At 40.6% G+C, this 15,921-nt stretch overlaps 1 protein-coding gene across 2 annotated transcripts; it reads left to right on the forward strand.

Moving 5' to 3' along the window:
• Positions 1-515: 515 nt before the first annotated feature.
• Positions 516-14,941, forward strand: LOC108934964 (zonadhesin). Of its 2 annotated transcripts, none has more exons than XM_018753208.2 (25): positions 516-843; positions 1,148-1,200; positions 1,695-1,784; positions 2,055-2,314; positions 3,040-3,121; positions 3,403-3,809; positions 3,955-4,510; positions 4,692-4,888; positions 5,028-5,408; positions 5,498-5,784; positions 5,957-6,222; positions 6,352-6,405; positions 6,507-6,644; positions 7,565-7,821; positions 7,973-8,057; positions 8,544-8,597; positions 9,468-9,605; positions 10,513-10,769; positions 10,902-10,986; positions 11,411-11,619; positions 12,511-12,661; positions 12,741-13,057; positions 13,590-13,716; positions 14,015-14,183; positions 14,514-14,941. In XM_018753208.2, the coding sequence occupies exons 1-25, from the start codon at positions 773-775 to the stop codon at positions 14,590-14,592; spliced, it is 4,770 nt and encodes a 1,589-aa protein (XP_018608724.2). In that variant the 5' UTR covers positions 516-772; the 3' UTR covers positions 14,593-14,941. The 2 variants fall into 2 exon arrangements, with proteins under 2 accessions (XP_018608724.2, XP_018608723.2); XM_018753207.2 differs by having other exon boundaries at positions 517-843; positions 11,399-11,619.
• The last annotated feature ends 980 nt before the right edge of the window (positions 14,942-15,921 follow it).

Raw genomic sequence — 15,921 nt, forward strand, 5'->3', positions numbered from 1 at the left:
CTGGAATATGCAGCATTCCAAAAGTGAACTTCTATGACAAACACAGACTCAATTATTGGAACATCTTCCGAAAAAGTTTAACCATTAAACCAAAGAGGAAGTCATATCTTGATAGTCTAAAGAAAAATCATTACCTTCATCTTCTTCCCAAAGCCTGTTTTTCATCAGCGTTTCAGCTGGCATTGCCTTGAGAGGTGTTCAAAGTAACAAGAGAAGTTTTCAATGGCTTTTTAATGGATTTGCATATCACATCAAAGTGAAAAGAAGTTGTCCAATTCTGGTGTGATTTATCTGGCTGTAGGAGAAGGGTGTCACACTTTGAAAGCCCATGTGAAAAAGGACTGGATAATACCTGATGGGGTGGGGAAGTTTGTGTGGGTGACCAGCAAGACAGAGGACCAAAAGGAGGCACTGGGAATCTCTCACCTGTTGACCGCTGCAGCACTGCATAGCCACAGAATTTCAATGTCAAACACTGACTTCTGCAGCTGTTTAAACATGGCACCCTTGGTATTTTTTTTATTTTCAGAAACCCACCCAGCATACTAAATGATTTTGACCTGCCAGGTGCACCTTGTTTGATCAAAGCCAGAAGGCAGGAGAGCTCCAATGTTCTTCCAGTCCACGCTGCAGTAAACTATCACCTGGTGAAGCAGTAGTATCAGCAGCACTTGTCCCCGCCCCTCTTCCTTCCCTGGCTTTATGAGCTCTTGGAAATGCAAAGTGCTCTCTGCTCTCTGAAACAGATAGCTGCGACTCTTCAGCTGACAACATGGGTGGAAAATTATTTCTATGGTTCCTGGGTACTGTCTCCTGCCTCACAACGACAGGTGTCAGTACGAGGTAAGTCTTTATATCTTACCCTCAGTGCTAGACACAGAGTGTCTGTGACAACCTCGTTACCACTTTTTACATCTGTGTCAGTTCTGTAACCGTTCTATCATACCTACCATGGTGGATTTTCATTTATTCGAAATTCTTGCGCAGCTGAAGTTGTTGCTGTTTTCTTTTGCGATTTCTTCACATAGAATGTGCCAAGAGAAACAATTTATGTCCTGTATAGTTATGTGAATGAGTTAAAAAATATATCTTTATTGAATCCTGTAAATTAGCTGCTTTTCCTATTGATTTGTCCTTTTATTTATAGCAACAATGACACAATCCCACTGGTGACCCTTCCAGGATGGAAGCAAAATGCAGGTATCCTTGGAATCTAGACTATCAGCACTTCTAATACAGTACCACTGATGTGATTAATGATGTTACTTTTTTCTTTTATGCCAGTATAAATTTTTTTCTGAATAATAAGATTTAAAATGAGAGATTGCACTTTAGAGAAATAATGTTGACTTTATCAAGAGAATTATTGTCTTTCTGTTGCTACACGTGTTAATATGTAACAATGGGTTTGATGCCGTTTTGAACATATATTGTACTGCTATTTCTTCTGTAGCCATACGATACACTTAATTTGAATCACTTGGAAAGATCGTAGTGATTTTATAGTGAGCTCTTTGTCCTGTTTGTAACACTCATTAGAGTGTCAGTTTCAACGCTTATCGCCAATTTATTGCTACAGTAAGTAAGGACAAACCTGCACAATGCAACAGGCTTCACATTATTGCAGTTTCCTGAATACTATGATTTTCCTTTTTCTTTTATCCTTTTCCTTGACCTAATTTCCTTGTTTTAAGAGTATTTAACAAAGTGCAACTTTAATAACAATCTGGCTCCATTTTGTGGGTGGACATACGAGAGCCAAGAGAGGACTCCAACTACAGCAGGTATTTATAGTGTCCTGTTTATCAAGCATATTGCTGGAAAAACCGCTTTCTGCTCTGAATTATCAGGACTTGAAGTTTCTGCTACACCATGGAAAATTGATTTCGTAAAAAATGTGTTATGCGGTGTATGCTGTGCTACTTATCGAGAGATTTTTCTAAACGTGTGACCCTGTACACTATGTGTCCATAAGAATCTGTGTGCCATGTGTCATTCTCCCAACCTGTTATACTGTGCACCTAATCTGTTATACACCTTTCCCTCCACTCCAGAGCAATTTCACCACGCTCAGAAGAATGTCCTCTTGAACCCCTTTGGGAACGGCCGTCTAAAGAGCGGTTTGCTCAATGTGTCCGATGATGTGTGCGTGGAGTTTTGGTTCCACAAGCCAGGGCAAAATAGCCCAGACATTAGAATGCTTACACAGGATGGTTCTGGGAAGAGAGAACACTGGACTTCACAAGGCAGTATAGCTTCTTCATGGCAACAAGTGTTCATCCCTTTGTCCTACAGTGAGGGGAATAGCATACAGGTAAACTCTTCAAATATTTATACAGTACCAGTTCTTGTTGTACCATATGGAATTCCATAGGTATTGTAAGTAGTCCAAAGGATGAGAATATTGTGGCCTTTCAAAACAAAACACAACATCAAGTCAGTTCCTTCAGTGATCAGTCTCATTCATTTACATTTCACAGTATATTATGGCGGCACTGTAGCTGTTCGACTGGACCGAGGTTTGATCCCTGCTTCATGTGCATGTTCTTGCCATTTTCATGCGGGTTCCCTCCCACAGTTCAAAGATATCCATGTCAGGTGGACAGGTGACTCTCAGTTGCCCATAATGAGTAACCGTGTGAGTCGCTACACTATGGTGGACTTTCCGAGGTGTACCCTGCCTCGCTTAGTATACCTCTGGGATAGGCTCCAGACCACTGCAACCTTGTAGGTTTGTTTTCTTCGGCCTGATCTTCCTGTTCTCTGTTGCCAGGTGGCCACTTCATCCTCCCATCTTCATTTTATCATCATGAAGTACATCTGTGATGACTGTACAGTTTTTGTTAATTTATTTACTTGTTTGGTTTTGTCCTTATTATCTTTATTTTCTTTCATGTATAATGGCTCCACCAAATTTGTGTTATATGCGATGGTCTGTCATTTGTTTTGTCTGTAACCGTGTGTCCGGAATGTCTTCAGTATGGACCACCGCGTAAGAATAAACTGTATAATTGTATGAATCTGATGTGGCATTTGCAGATCATATTTGAGGCCATGCAGGAAGTCTCTGAAGATGGTAATGTAGCCATTGACAATGTAGGAGTAAGAGAAGGCCGATGTGGTAGGTGTTCATGTGTTTTCTTCTCCTTAATTCTAGTAACTTTTCTATATGCTAGGTACAAGTAAACATAAACATCATACATCAGTGTTATTTGTTCTACTTGTTTTCCATTATCTAGGGCTGCAAACTGCATCAGAAGTTCAAAATGCAAATCTTCACTATAGCTTTCAGGTTCACGTTCACAGGAACCCTCGATAATTTATCATTTCTGTTTGACTTAAAAAATAGGCTGAAGTGTAGTGCAGTAGGTTAACTAAACTGTTTTGGGTGTGATTTACTAGGAGAACAGTGTACCCAAGGCTCTGAATTCTGGGTTGATGATGCCTGCACCACCCAGTGCAAATGCTCCAGCCTTGGGTTAACCTGCTCCCCAGCCTCCTGTCCAGAGGAATATATCTGTGAGGCCAACAATGGCCTGTTGGGCTGCTACCCATCCACCTCTCGCACCTGCACTGTCCAGCACAATTCTCATTATAGCACTTTTGATGGGGCTGAATCCCACATTATGAGTACTTGTACCTACAACCTGGCAAAGGTGTGTGCTGTCTCATCGGGCCTACCCTATTTCAGTGTGGAAGCCCAATATAAGAGAGGAGAAAATGGATCAGCCTCCTCCATCCAGCAGATCAGCATTGACCTCCAAAGTTTGAGAGTCTCAATGCTGCACAGAGAGAAGCACAAAGTCATAGTGAGTGGTCCATTTACTATTGGTCCATAGAGAGATCCATCTAAAAACTATTGTTCTATGTAGATGTAGAAACCTGGGTGGCAAGATGAGAAGTAAAAATTCATAATAAGTTAACATGCCAGTGATGTCTTCTTTCATGTTCAAGGTCAATGGGATTTGGAGGAGGCTTCCTTTGACTCTGAATGAAGACCGGGTGATAATTCAGCTCAGGGGAGATTCAGTCATCTTCCAGACTGATTTTCAGTTGATTGTATTTTTCAACAAAGACAATGAAGTACGCGTGACACTTCCCATGCTGTACTCCACCAAAGTTTGTGGTCTGTGCGGAAACTTCAACCGCCTGAGAGATGATGATTTTATGCAGTCAGACTCATCAGAGACAGATTTTAATGTCCTTGGGAGGACCTGGCAGAAGGAAGACCCCAAATGTGAAACATCCTTTCTTCCTCAACTATGTGCTGACCAGGAAGAGGCAGAGTATGAGAGTGTGCTTGGCTGTGGCATCATGCTATCAATGGAAGGCCCATTTGCCAAGTGCCCGACTGTCCTTAGTGCTGATCCCTTCTTTAGATTGTGTGTGTTGGACATGTGCAGCACAGATGGCGATCACAATACTCTGTGTAACGCCTTACAGGCCTACGCAGAAGCCTGCAAGAGGGCTGGTGTGATGCTTCCAGCTTGGAGGAATGAATCTTTCTGCCGTAGGTTATTTCTTCTCTTTGGCCAACCAATTCAGTATCAGATGTCTCATAGTGTTTCCGTTCAAGCTGTAAAGTCCTTATATTTGAATCTGCATGTACAGTTTATTCCAGGCTGCTGGTTCTCTCAGTTATTGAGAGCTCATCTTTGAGACGCTGTGTCTTTGCTATCTGCTGTCTACAGCTATGGTGTGCTCGAGCAACAGCCACTACAATGTGTGTGCCAGCAGCCATCCTGCCACATGCTCAGCAATGGACACTCCCCTGGGCTATGGGAGCTGTGAAGAGCGGTGCGAGTGTAATCCAGGGTTCATGCTTAGCGGGGGCTCATGTGTATCTGCAGAAGACTGTGGCTGCTGGATGAACAGCCAGTACTATAAGGTATCATTACAAGCAAATATACAATTTAATCCTCCACTTTTGAATTCACACAAAAACTATATCGTTTTTAACTGCTACATGGAAGCAGGAAGGTAACAATCCTTATATAATGTGCTTGACTCATTTCATTTTCAAACAGAAAAGAGAGACATTCATGATTGGAGAATGTGACAATCTGTGCCAGTGCATGGGACAAGACCAGATACAGTGCACCCCGACCTCCTGTGCCAGTGGTGAGGTGTGCAAAATCAAGGACGCTGTCCTTGGATGCTTCACCTCATCCGTGGCTATGTGCCAGGTCTTTGGAGATCCTCATTACATCACCTTCGATGGCAAGTTTTTCGATTTCCAAGGTCCCTGTAACTACACACTTGTGAAAACCTGTGGAAACAACACCGTCCAGTTTGAACTGACTGTGCGGAATGAAAATCGAGGAAACCCAGCATGGTCAGCCCTAAATTCTGTTGCTCTGTCAGTGCAAGGGCTGCACATAGCCCTTCGGAAGGAGAGGAAGGTTTATGTAAGTATTGCTTTTTCTATTTGTTTTGTTTGCTTGTTGAGAGTTTATTCAAATCATTGTCAGGAGAGTAAATACTCTGATTAAAACAGGTTAACGGCCATCTGGCAGAACTCCCAGTGAAGCCAAACAGCGAAGTCATAGTGTCCCTAAAGGGACCATATGTCCAAGTTGAGACCACCTTCGGCATGAAGCTCCTGTTTGATGGGGCACACAGGCTTTTTGTGCAAGTGGATGAGCGATACAATGGCGAGGTGTGCGGACTCTGTGGCACATACTCCAATTATCAATTCGATGACTTTGTAACACCAGACGGCATACTCCTGGACAATGCTCAGGAGTTCGGAAATAGCTGGAAGACAGGAGACCATGAGTGGGAGTAAGTGCCCTAAACTCACATTGGAGAGTTTTCAGTTCAGAGCTCAGCAGCTGCAGCCTGAATCTTTAACACTCCTACAGCTATGCTCTTGGAAAACGGTTAATTTAGATATTGTCATTTGACAAACGTGCGGCAGACCTATCATAGTAAATTACGTGCTTCTTCTTTCCAGCTGTGAACCCAACCCCCCTCCACTGCCTGAATGTGATTCTCAGCTGTGGGATGCTGGGTACGAAGAATGCAACATCCTGTTCGAGGACCCTTTCAAACCCTGCCACTGGTTTGTACCTCCGCAGCTGTATGTGAAAAGCTGCGTATATGACTACTGCGCCACTCTGGGTGATATTCAACAGCTTTGCATCTCCCTGGAGTCATATGTGGCAACATGTCAGTTGGCAGAGGTGCACATGGAACAATGGAGAGATGGCACCCTCTGCGGTGGGTCACTGTATGTGGGAGGGAATGTCAGAGGGTACTGGGCAGTATTTTCACATTCTCCTGTGTATAAAAAAACACTCCTTCATGCTTTCGTGCCTGTTATTAAATTTAAAAAATCAATATTTACAGATAGTTTTACACCAAAACCAACAGATCCATCAACTGCAACTCCTTCGCAAGAAGGTAAGCAAACATGTGTATTGTCCCATGTTATAGTTTCAAGTTTCAGTGATGTATTAAGTTGTCCCGAATTCAGAAATGTCCTTTGATGTAATTTCATTTAGCTTCTCCTCTGGACTGCAACTTTGACAATGGTGACTGTGGATGGGAACAAATGATAACCGACAGCTTCGATTGGTTAAGACACAGGGGACCAACCCCCTCAGATCTCACTGGGCCATCCCATGACCACACCACTGGAGGTGAGAAAGCAACAATTTAGCATGTAACATCTAGCATGCAAGATTCACCTCTTACAATCTGTGAAATAAAAAACACAGGATCCAACAAACAAGTTTTTAGGGGTGGCTACAATTAAGCAGAAGATGGCTCACATTTTCAGATATAAATATATGTTATATACACACACACACACACACATTTTCAGAACCGCTTGTCCCATACGAGGTCGCGGGGAACCGGAGCCTAACCCGGCAACACAGGGCGTACAATATCTAAAATATATTTATATTAATACATATCTGTAGAAATATTTGCAACAAGGCAGCTGATTCTTTTCTTAAATCCAGGTTAAACACAGTGAGTAAAAGAGATCTTGGAGCACTGCATCCGTTGTCCACTGTGATGTCAAAGATAGTTTTTCAACACTTTTTGTGAAAATACTGAACAGTTGCATTTCCAAAAGAAAATGAAATTAATGTGAGTGAAAATGACCATCTTGCTTTTGAAGTTTGATATAAATCTTGTTTCCAAATCCATGATTTGAAAACAAGATAAGATGATAAGATTTGGACCAACTTCAGTCCAAGTGTCACTAAACCAGAAGATTCCAAAATGTAACTGGAACCCCTCAGTGAAATCTCAAAAACCACCAGATAATTGTACCATTAATGTGGTCTACTCATGAAGTCTTTTGTGCGGCTTAGCTTCTCAGATTAATGCCTCCAGCTAGAAAATGTGACATGTTTTTTCCACCATCAACAGATAGTCACATACAATGTATTTTATGTTAAGAGATGTCTAATGCCGCCTTGTCATTGACCTCTAAACAGCATCATCCAGTGGACACACATGACAGAGATATATGTGTATATGCAATTAAAACCATTAGAGTATTGATTCAGATTTGTCTATATGTGTGTTTGTGTTTGCATGGCCTCAGATGGGTACTACATGTATATAGAGGGAGATGAGCCCCATTATGGAGACTCCGCACGCATGCTGAGTCCAGTGTGCTATGCAACGGGTGCTGTCTGCCTGCGCTTCTGGTACCACATGTATGGGACTGCGAGTGCTATGGCCTTGACCCTCTACCAGTTGCAGGGAAACACAGCAGTCAAGATCTGGTCAAAGGCCAACAACCAGGGAGATCAGTGGCACCCAGCATATGTAGACTTAAGCATTTTTGGCAAAGTCCAGGTAGGTCCTCAGTTCCAGACAACATTATAAAACCTACTTGTAGTATAAAACCTACTTGTAGTTCAGTAAGTTCCAAGGACACCTGAAATCTGACCAATATTTATTTTCTGTATCAAAAAAAACATTTCTAATACCATGTTTTCTATAACAGATTATTGTGGAGGGGATCAGAGGTTCAAACAACCAATCTGATGTTTCCCTGGATGATATTTCTCTGCAGCAAGGAACTTGTTCAGGTATGGCAGGATCAGTCTAAGGATTTAAAGTAGTGTATTATTGTATTGTATTGTATTTTATTATTGTATGTATTGTAATGCATTATTTTATTGTATTGCTCTCTGAAATTAAGTTGCTATGGAGAAAAGCGTCTGCTAAATGAATAAATGTAAATGTAAAGTAAGTTTATGATTATCCTGTTACTAGAGAAATGATATTTCTGCTGCTTGCTATATTTTTATATGGCAACAATATAGTAAAGATGATTGACTGTACTCAAGAATCACGTGTCTGCATCCAAATCTCTCCTTCTGTTGGTGTAATGCACTCAATGTATTTGTCTGTGAGATGTGTGTCGCTTTGGAGAAAAGCACCTGGTAAATTAATGAATGTAAAGGAATGCAAATGTAAGACGCATTGGTCATTTTCTGGAACTCACTGTTGCTCATAGCAGTGATTTACAACACAAATGGTACCAAGGCTCTTTCATCTTCTTCTTGGGACAGGCTCTTCAAATACAGTGCTGGAGACCACAACTCATTCTGCCATCAGTAGATCAGGTATTGTTTGCACAGATTTATTGTTTTAAGGGTGTTGCCTTGACAGAATTCATGACAAGTACAAAACACACAGGTTATCGGGTACACTGGACCCATCAATTTACGAACAGAGATTTGCCAAAGGCCTGTTCACAATTAATTTTGTTTGTGAGTACAAAGTCACTTTTCCTAAATGACAATCAATGAAAGCTTAATAATAAGGAATAATTTACAGGTTAGGTTACATTTAGATATACACAAGCCGTAAACACGGTGGAAGAAACTTGAATTAATCTGATCTCACTTAATATCTTAATTACACACACACACACACACACACACACACACACACACACACTGCCTGAAACCACTTGTCCCAGGCGGGGTTGCGGGGAACCAAAGCCTAACCCGGCAACACAGGGCGTAAGGCTGGAGGGGACACACCCAGGATGGGACGCCAGTCCATCGCAAGGCACTCCAAGCAAAATTCGAACCCCAGACCTGCGAGAGAGCAGGACCTGGTCAAACCCGCTGCACCCCCCCCATATCTTAATTAATCTCAGTTTATCATTTTGACAACTAAACATACTGCATTGATTTAATTACAAACTTAAACTGTTGAAATTAGGCAAAAAAGTTTTAAAAAACCTATTATTAAAAATAAACCATCTGTGAGATGTTTTAATCTTGTTAAAATTATAACTGGTCTACTCGTAACTTCAGGAGTCAATGTATTGGCTTGTTTCTTTTATTATAACTATTATTATATGCAAATGTTGTACTAGGTCTAAGGTTAGTGGATGACTAACTACAGAATGCACCTTCTTTGGAGTACCTTCAGCCTTTATTGTAATTCACATATTCATTGTGATGTTTTTTGATCCAATACAGTGTGCAGCTTCCACTGTAGCTTTGACAAAGACATCTGTGCTTGGAATCAGATCCAGACAGACAGTTTTGACTGGACAAGACTGAGAGGGTCTACCTCAACCTCCATGACAGGGCCTTCTTCTGATCACACAACTGGAGGTGAGGAGAGATCAATTGCCATCTTATATGGGGCGTAATACATGGGGACATCTGATCTGGGCTGTGACTGTGTGTGTGAAGCAATAATGGTTGCTCTTACAGGTGATTTTATTCCCACAACCATCAAACACCAAACAAAAACATTTGTATGGAGAGATAAAAATAGATAAATAGATAAATGACATTAAACTATTCTTTCACTAGCCTGGCACAGATTTTCTGCATTGAAAATCAAATTAATGGCAGACCTAGTCTGGTGGAATCATGATTTAGCACAGTTCCATGTATATACCCTATACTATGAAGATGTTTTTAAAGCAAAATATGCATAGTTTGGTGACAGACTGGAAAAAAAAAAAAAAAAAAAAAAAAAAACGCACAAAAACTTGCAGGTAAAATAGCAGCAGTGGTGCCATGATAAGAGTGCACCATAACAGAGTTGTGGGTATTGACATTTTTTCAATAACCATCAGGAAAAATTTTTTTTTAAAGCTGGTGGTGAGAGCAGACAAAAAGGTATTCAAAGCTATTATCAGAATTAAGTGAAAAAGAGTTCAAATATTGACTCATTATTCTAATGCATTTAATATGTTTCTAACTGTTAATTTGTTAACCGGCATGATTTAGGGCAGAGTGTCCTTAATATCACTGACCTCACATTTTAGAGAGGAGAGTATAGAAAGGTGGGACAAACACAAGAAATGTTGTTTCCAAGCCTGTTATTTAAATACTGAATGTGTTGTAGACCTTCACTGTATATAGCTTATGGTATTGTTAACTATGAATGCAAAACTGTCAGGATTTGAAAATAAATTAAATCTAATATTTTACAATGGGACCATTCATTTTGCATAAATAGAAGAGGAAACTAAAAGTAACTGAATCAAGTGCTCTTTCTCCTGTTCAGATGGGTACTACTTGTACATTGAGGCCAAGAATGTTTACGACGGGGACACCGCTCGTCTTTTGAGTCCAGAGTGTCCAGAGCCAGGTCCTCTCTGCCTTCACTTTTGGTACCACATGTATGGTACAGCCGACAACATGGGTATAAGCATATATCTATTGCAGAACCACACAGCGCAGATGATGTGGTCTCTGCAGGACAACCAGGGCAACATGTGGCACAAGGCACAGGTGGAGGTGAAGCCCTCCAATATGTTCCAGGTAAACTCATCTAGAGGTGCTATGGATTGAGATATACTGCAAATCTTAATGTTTGCAGGTTCTTTCATATTTGCCTTTTTGTCTTTTCCTTCTTCTGGTTACACTTACCACTTTAATGATGTCTGTTTACAGATTATTTTTGAAGGACGGAGAGGAACTAATGAACACTCGGATGTAGCAGTGGATGACGTGTCCCTTCTGCGAGGCCGGTGTTCAGGTAGGAACGGCATTTATATAACCAGTTCAGATAACCAAGAAGATAGACCCTCAAATACATGCATGACCATTGCAACCTAATTCAGACCCATGATGGACAGAGATTACTTTCAAAATGTCCCTCTTGACTTTTTCTGGCTTGGTTCCTTTTAAGAACACAAAGTGCTTTGCTCATTCCAGTTTGTATTAAGATCTATTAAAAGAAAAAGAGCTCTATCGCATTGCTTCATATTCAAAATTGTCATTTCAGTGTCAAACCTTCATACTACAGCAGCTTCACCAGAAACTACATCAACAGGTAACACATTTGCACTGTGGACATTAGCCTGTTCCAAGAGCTCATCATTGTCTGTGTACCAGACAGTTCACTGCTGTAATCTGTGAACGTGTTCCTCCTCATCCCACCTGCTAAGCCTCTCCTTCAGGCCCCTCCTGCCCCGAGCACAGCCACCATTCCACATGCATGCCCCTGTGCCCAGTCACGTGCAAGACCCTCAATGGTGCAGATGACTGCCCTACTGAAGAGTCCTGCAAACAGGGTTGTGTGTGTGATAAGGGCTTTGTACTCAAGGGGGACCAGTGTATCCCCATCACAGCCTGTGGCTGCCAGGACAACCAGGGTAACAACTACCGTGTAAGTCAATCGTCTCCTCACACATTCACGTATGGCCTGTTAATCATACTTAAAAACTAGAGACATTTTACAGAATATAGAGCAACATATAGATAGATAGATAGATAGATAGATAGATAGATAGATAGATAGATAGATAGATAGACTTTATTGATCCCACACGGGAAATTATGTTACAGCAGCAGAACACAAGTCAGATAAATACTTGCAATATATATTTAAAAAACATATAAAACAAGTGGAAAAATACAAGTTAAAAATACAAGATAAAAATATATGTGCAATTATGTATACTGTTGGAAAAATAAAAGAATAAAAAGTATATTAAATAAATTAAAACAGTATGTAGTGCAACAGTAAAGTGCAAGTTGTACAAAACGGTAATACAATCAGTAACAAGATGAACTAACAATAGTGCTGAATAGTTCGTCTGTCACACAGAGGTGAGCTGTTGTACAAAGTTATTGCGAACAATAGAAATGATTTCCTGAACCGTTCTTTACGGCAGCGGAGCTGAATGAGTCTTTTAGAAAATGAGCTACGCTGTCTCTGCAGCGTGCTGTGCAGTGGGTGGGAAGGAGTGTCCATGATGGAGAGCAGTTTGTTCAGTGACCTTCTATTCCTCACTGACTCAGACATCTCCATGTTCTGTCCAATGATGCTGCCGGCCTTACGGATGAGCTTGTTCACCCTGCCTGTATGAATATATGAATCCAGTGTCAGTGTCTGGATATGAAAATATCGGAAATTGATATTTTCCCACAGAGGCAGTATATCTTACAATAACGTAAATGTGTGCCATACTCATTAGTAAACCATTTTCTAATTGAAATTAATCTAAAAGGAAAGTGATGGGGTAGTACATTATGAACTTTTCTTATTCTTTGACAGTTTGGTGAATTCTGGTTGACCAACCATTGTCTCCAGAAGTGTATGTGTGAGGAAGAGGAAGGTGAAGGGCAGATCACCTGTGAAGACCATGAATGTGAACTCAGTACAGTGTGCCTCACTGACAATGGGCAGTTCAGGTGCAATTCCACAGGTATGGCACACCATAGCCCCTTAGCTATAGCACCAAGTGATACCATGGCAATCCCCTACTCAGTGGACTCTTCTTTTAGGCTTCAGTGAGTGTTCAGTGTCTGGAGGCCTCAAGTTCACAACATTTGACAACCTGGAAAATGAGTTCAAGGGCAAGTACTCGTATATCCTGGTCCAGACGACACCACAGATGACGAATCTCCCACAAGTCTACATTGAGGGCAATATTGAGCGAACAGCAGATACTAAGGACAAACGCGAAGCTGAGGCTGACGATGAGGAAGACAGCAGTGAAGAAGACGATAGCAGTGAAGAGAAGGAACAAAGCGAACTGAAGAGTGTCACACTCAGCGTGTACAACCACACTATAAAATTCATGGCTAAAAGAAGGATTGTGGTAAATATGGAAGAATATTTACGCATTTTCATTGTGAAAATGAAACACACATACGGTATATATATATATACACATGCATACATATATATGTAAGTATATTTATGTGCATATGGTAAATCGCTGTGCAGCACTGTTATTCTTTCCAGTGATTCTGTGTGTCTGAACAAAGCAAGCCATATTAGTTCAGGAGCGATAGCACAATGATCATTTCAACACATACACACACACACATTTTAATGTATCACACCTTTGGAGTATCCACTTGGAAACAACATGACAAAGGTCCTTTTGTTTCAAACAGCAGTCTTGCAACACTTCCGCTATTCGCGTTGCATATGTGTAGTGCTTCTTCTATTACTTTGGGTCAGCGAAGAAGTTCAGCCAATGCAAACAAAGGACGCCAGACTGAATGTGTAATCTGAATTGGAGCTAGTCCAGCCGACGAGAACAGAAAGGATGGAAGCGAGATTCACAAATGCAGCATTATAAAAATGTTTGCCACTCTTTGTTGTTCCCTTTGTGTGTCTCAAAGTTGAATGGAGAAATGGTACATCCGCCAGTCCTCCTCAACAATGGGCTGAAGATCATGGAACGTGCTTCTCGAATTTACCTGAAAACAAATTTTGGCCTCTCAGTGGAGTTTTACAGGGCCAAGGCAGGTGAGGCAGGAAAGTTTCAGTGATTTCAGATGAGTACTGATGCTAGGGATTATTGATGTCGGTGCCCTCTCCATTGAAGTGCTCCTGTCTGAGAGAGAGAGGCACACCTCTAATGAGCACTAGCTTTTTTACTCCTTATAAGATGGTGAAACTAGCATGAGTTTTAAAGGCATGGACAGACATAAAAATATTAATGTCCCACAATTGTAGAAAAAAATGCCCCAAGGAATTTGACTTACAAAATCTTTTATTTATACCTATCTCATGCTCATGTGTTGTTTGTTGCGATTATTTACAGAGATAATCCTTCCGCACACCTACAAGAACCATGTGGTGGGGCTCTGTGGTAATTTTGACGGCAAGAAGAAAAATGACCTTGTGAAGCCAGATAGGAACCGGGCTCAAAATGTGGCAGAGTTTGGAGACAGCTGGAGGGTGACAACACAGCTGCTAACTACCATGGACAGGTACCTTACGTTAACCAGCTGTTCTGTCCACATATACCTGCTGGTTTGTTTTTTTTTTTTTTTTTTTAAAACCAGGTAAAAGCAACAGTTACATACTCTCATGTGGAACATGGATATAGACAGGATAAGTTACTGTATATGACCATGGCAATGAGGTAGAGAAAGAATTACTCCACGTATCCTGTTTGCAGAAATGAGCAAAGTGATAATCTGAGCCCCTACATTTGGAGTTATTGCATGATGTGCAGCAAAATCTAAAATGTCATCCAAAGCAAATACTTCAGCACTTTCATTCAGGAAATTACAATTCCTTGTTCCAATTTCTTGCAGAAAATCAAGTTTCATTAGCAGTGATCTCAGTATCTCAGAGGACAGCAATCCTGACATCGATGCCACAACAGAGAACTAAAAGCTAACCACGTAAGACGCTTTTCCTAAACTGTGGATCTTTCACATGAGCCACATCAAGCACTTGGAGGAAATCAGATCCTTGCGAATACAGTGTGTGTTGTAGTTCCAGCCGCAGTCCAATAAGGGAGTTTCCAGGAACCAACAACGTGGTGGTTCTTCCTCTCCTCTCCTCTCCTGTTCTTGTTATATCTTAGCAGCAAAATGCACTGTGCTTCTTTTCCTCACAGACAGTTGTTATGTGTTCATGCAGTAATGTCACCTAATAACCAAACACACTTGCATGGTGATATTTTTCCCAGTTTTTTTTTTTTTTTTTTTTAAATGTCAAAAACTCAAGAAGTCCTCATATCAACAGCTTGATTATGAAAGAATTATACTCACTTTTGTGGAAATGAAAAAAAATAGCTTGACTGATTTTATGGATGAAATCCAGTTGAAACCATTGTGTGAAATAAATCTGTGAAAAATCAATGACACTTTTCAGTTTTTGTTTTTGTTCAAAGAGGAAATTTTGTAAAATTACAGGGTTTTGGGCCATTTGTATGAAGTAGAAACTATAGATAATTTAACAATAGCATAAATATACTGTATGTGATTTATAACCTTCACCATTATTGCTCAAATGCAATAGCTGCACTTCTAAGATGGTCCGTTACAAGTACAATCCTAATATTTGTCAAATTACCCCACATTTTTACTTATCAAATACTTCACATCAACAGGATGACTACACTTATTGATTTAGCTGAATGAATACTTTCTCCAAAACAACATATAAGCTACTTATCATGTAAACAGCTGGGCAATTTTACTGGAGCATTTAGGGTAAGTACCTTGTTCAGATACTACAGCTGGTGGTGGGATTCAAACTGGCAGTGCTAACCACAAGAGCAGAAGCTGTCTTGTAAACAACTTTGTAGATTTCAGGGTAGCAGTTCAAATGGTACTGAGATCACATATTCTAAAATTAAAGGCCAGAGCCATTTTCATAGTCATTATTTAGCTGAGACCTTAATCTAAAGGAACTTAGAATGTTGAACAAATGGCCTTGCTTTTTTGTCTTGGTAGCTCCTCGGTGAAGTTTGGGCTAGACATCAACAACTGTTTTTTTTTTTAAAGAGGACTTTTTGTTTTCCAAAAGGTTCTATACAATCTTTTAATACAGGTGTGGACAGGAGCACAATAGTCAAGTTTATATCCTGGAAGGGTCTTAATAGCTCAGTTATGAAGTCACCAGCTGTCTGATCTTAAACAGCTTGATGCATATATAACATAGAGACTCACCTTTGTCCTAAGTACCAGAATAAGTTTAAACCCTCCTGGGCTG

This window comes from Scleropages formosus, chromosome 3 (assembly GCF_900964775.1).
Source record: "Scleropages formosus chromosome 3, fSclFor1.1, whole genome shotgun sequence".
Classification (NCBI taxonomy): domain Eukaryota; kingdom Metazoa; phylum Chordata; class Actinopteri; order Osteoglossiformes; family Osteoglossidae; genus Scleropages; species Scleropages formosus.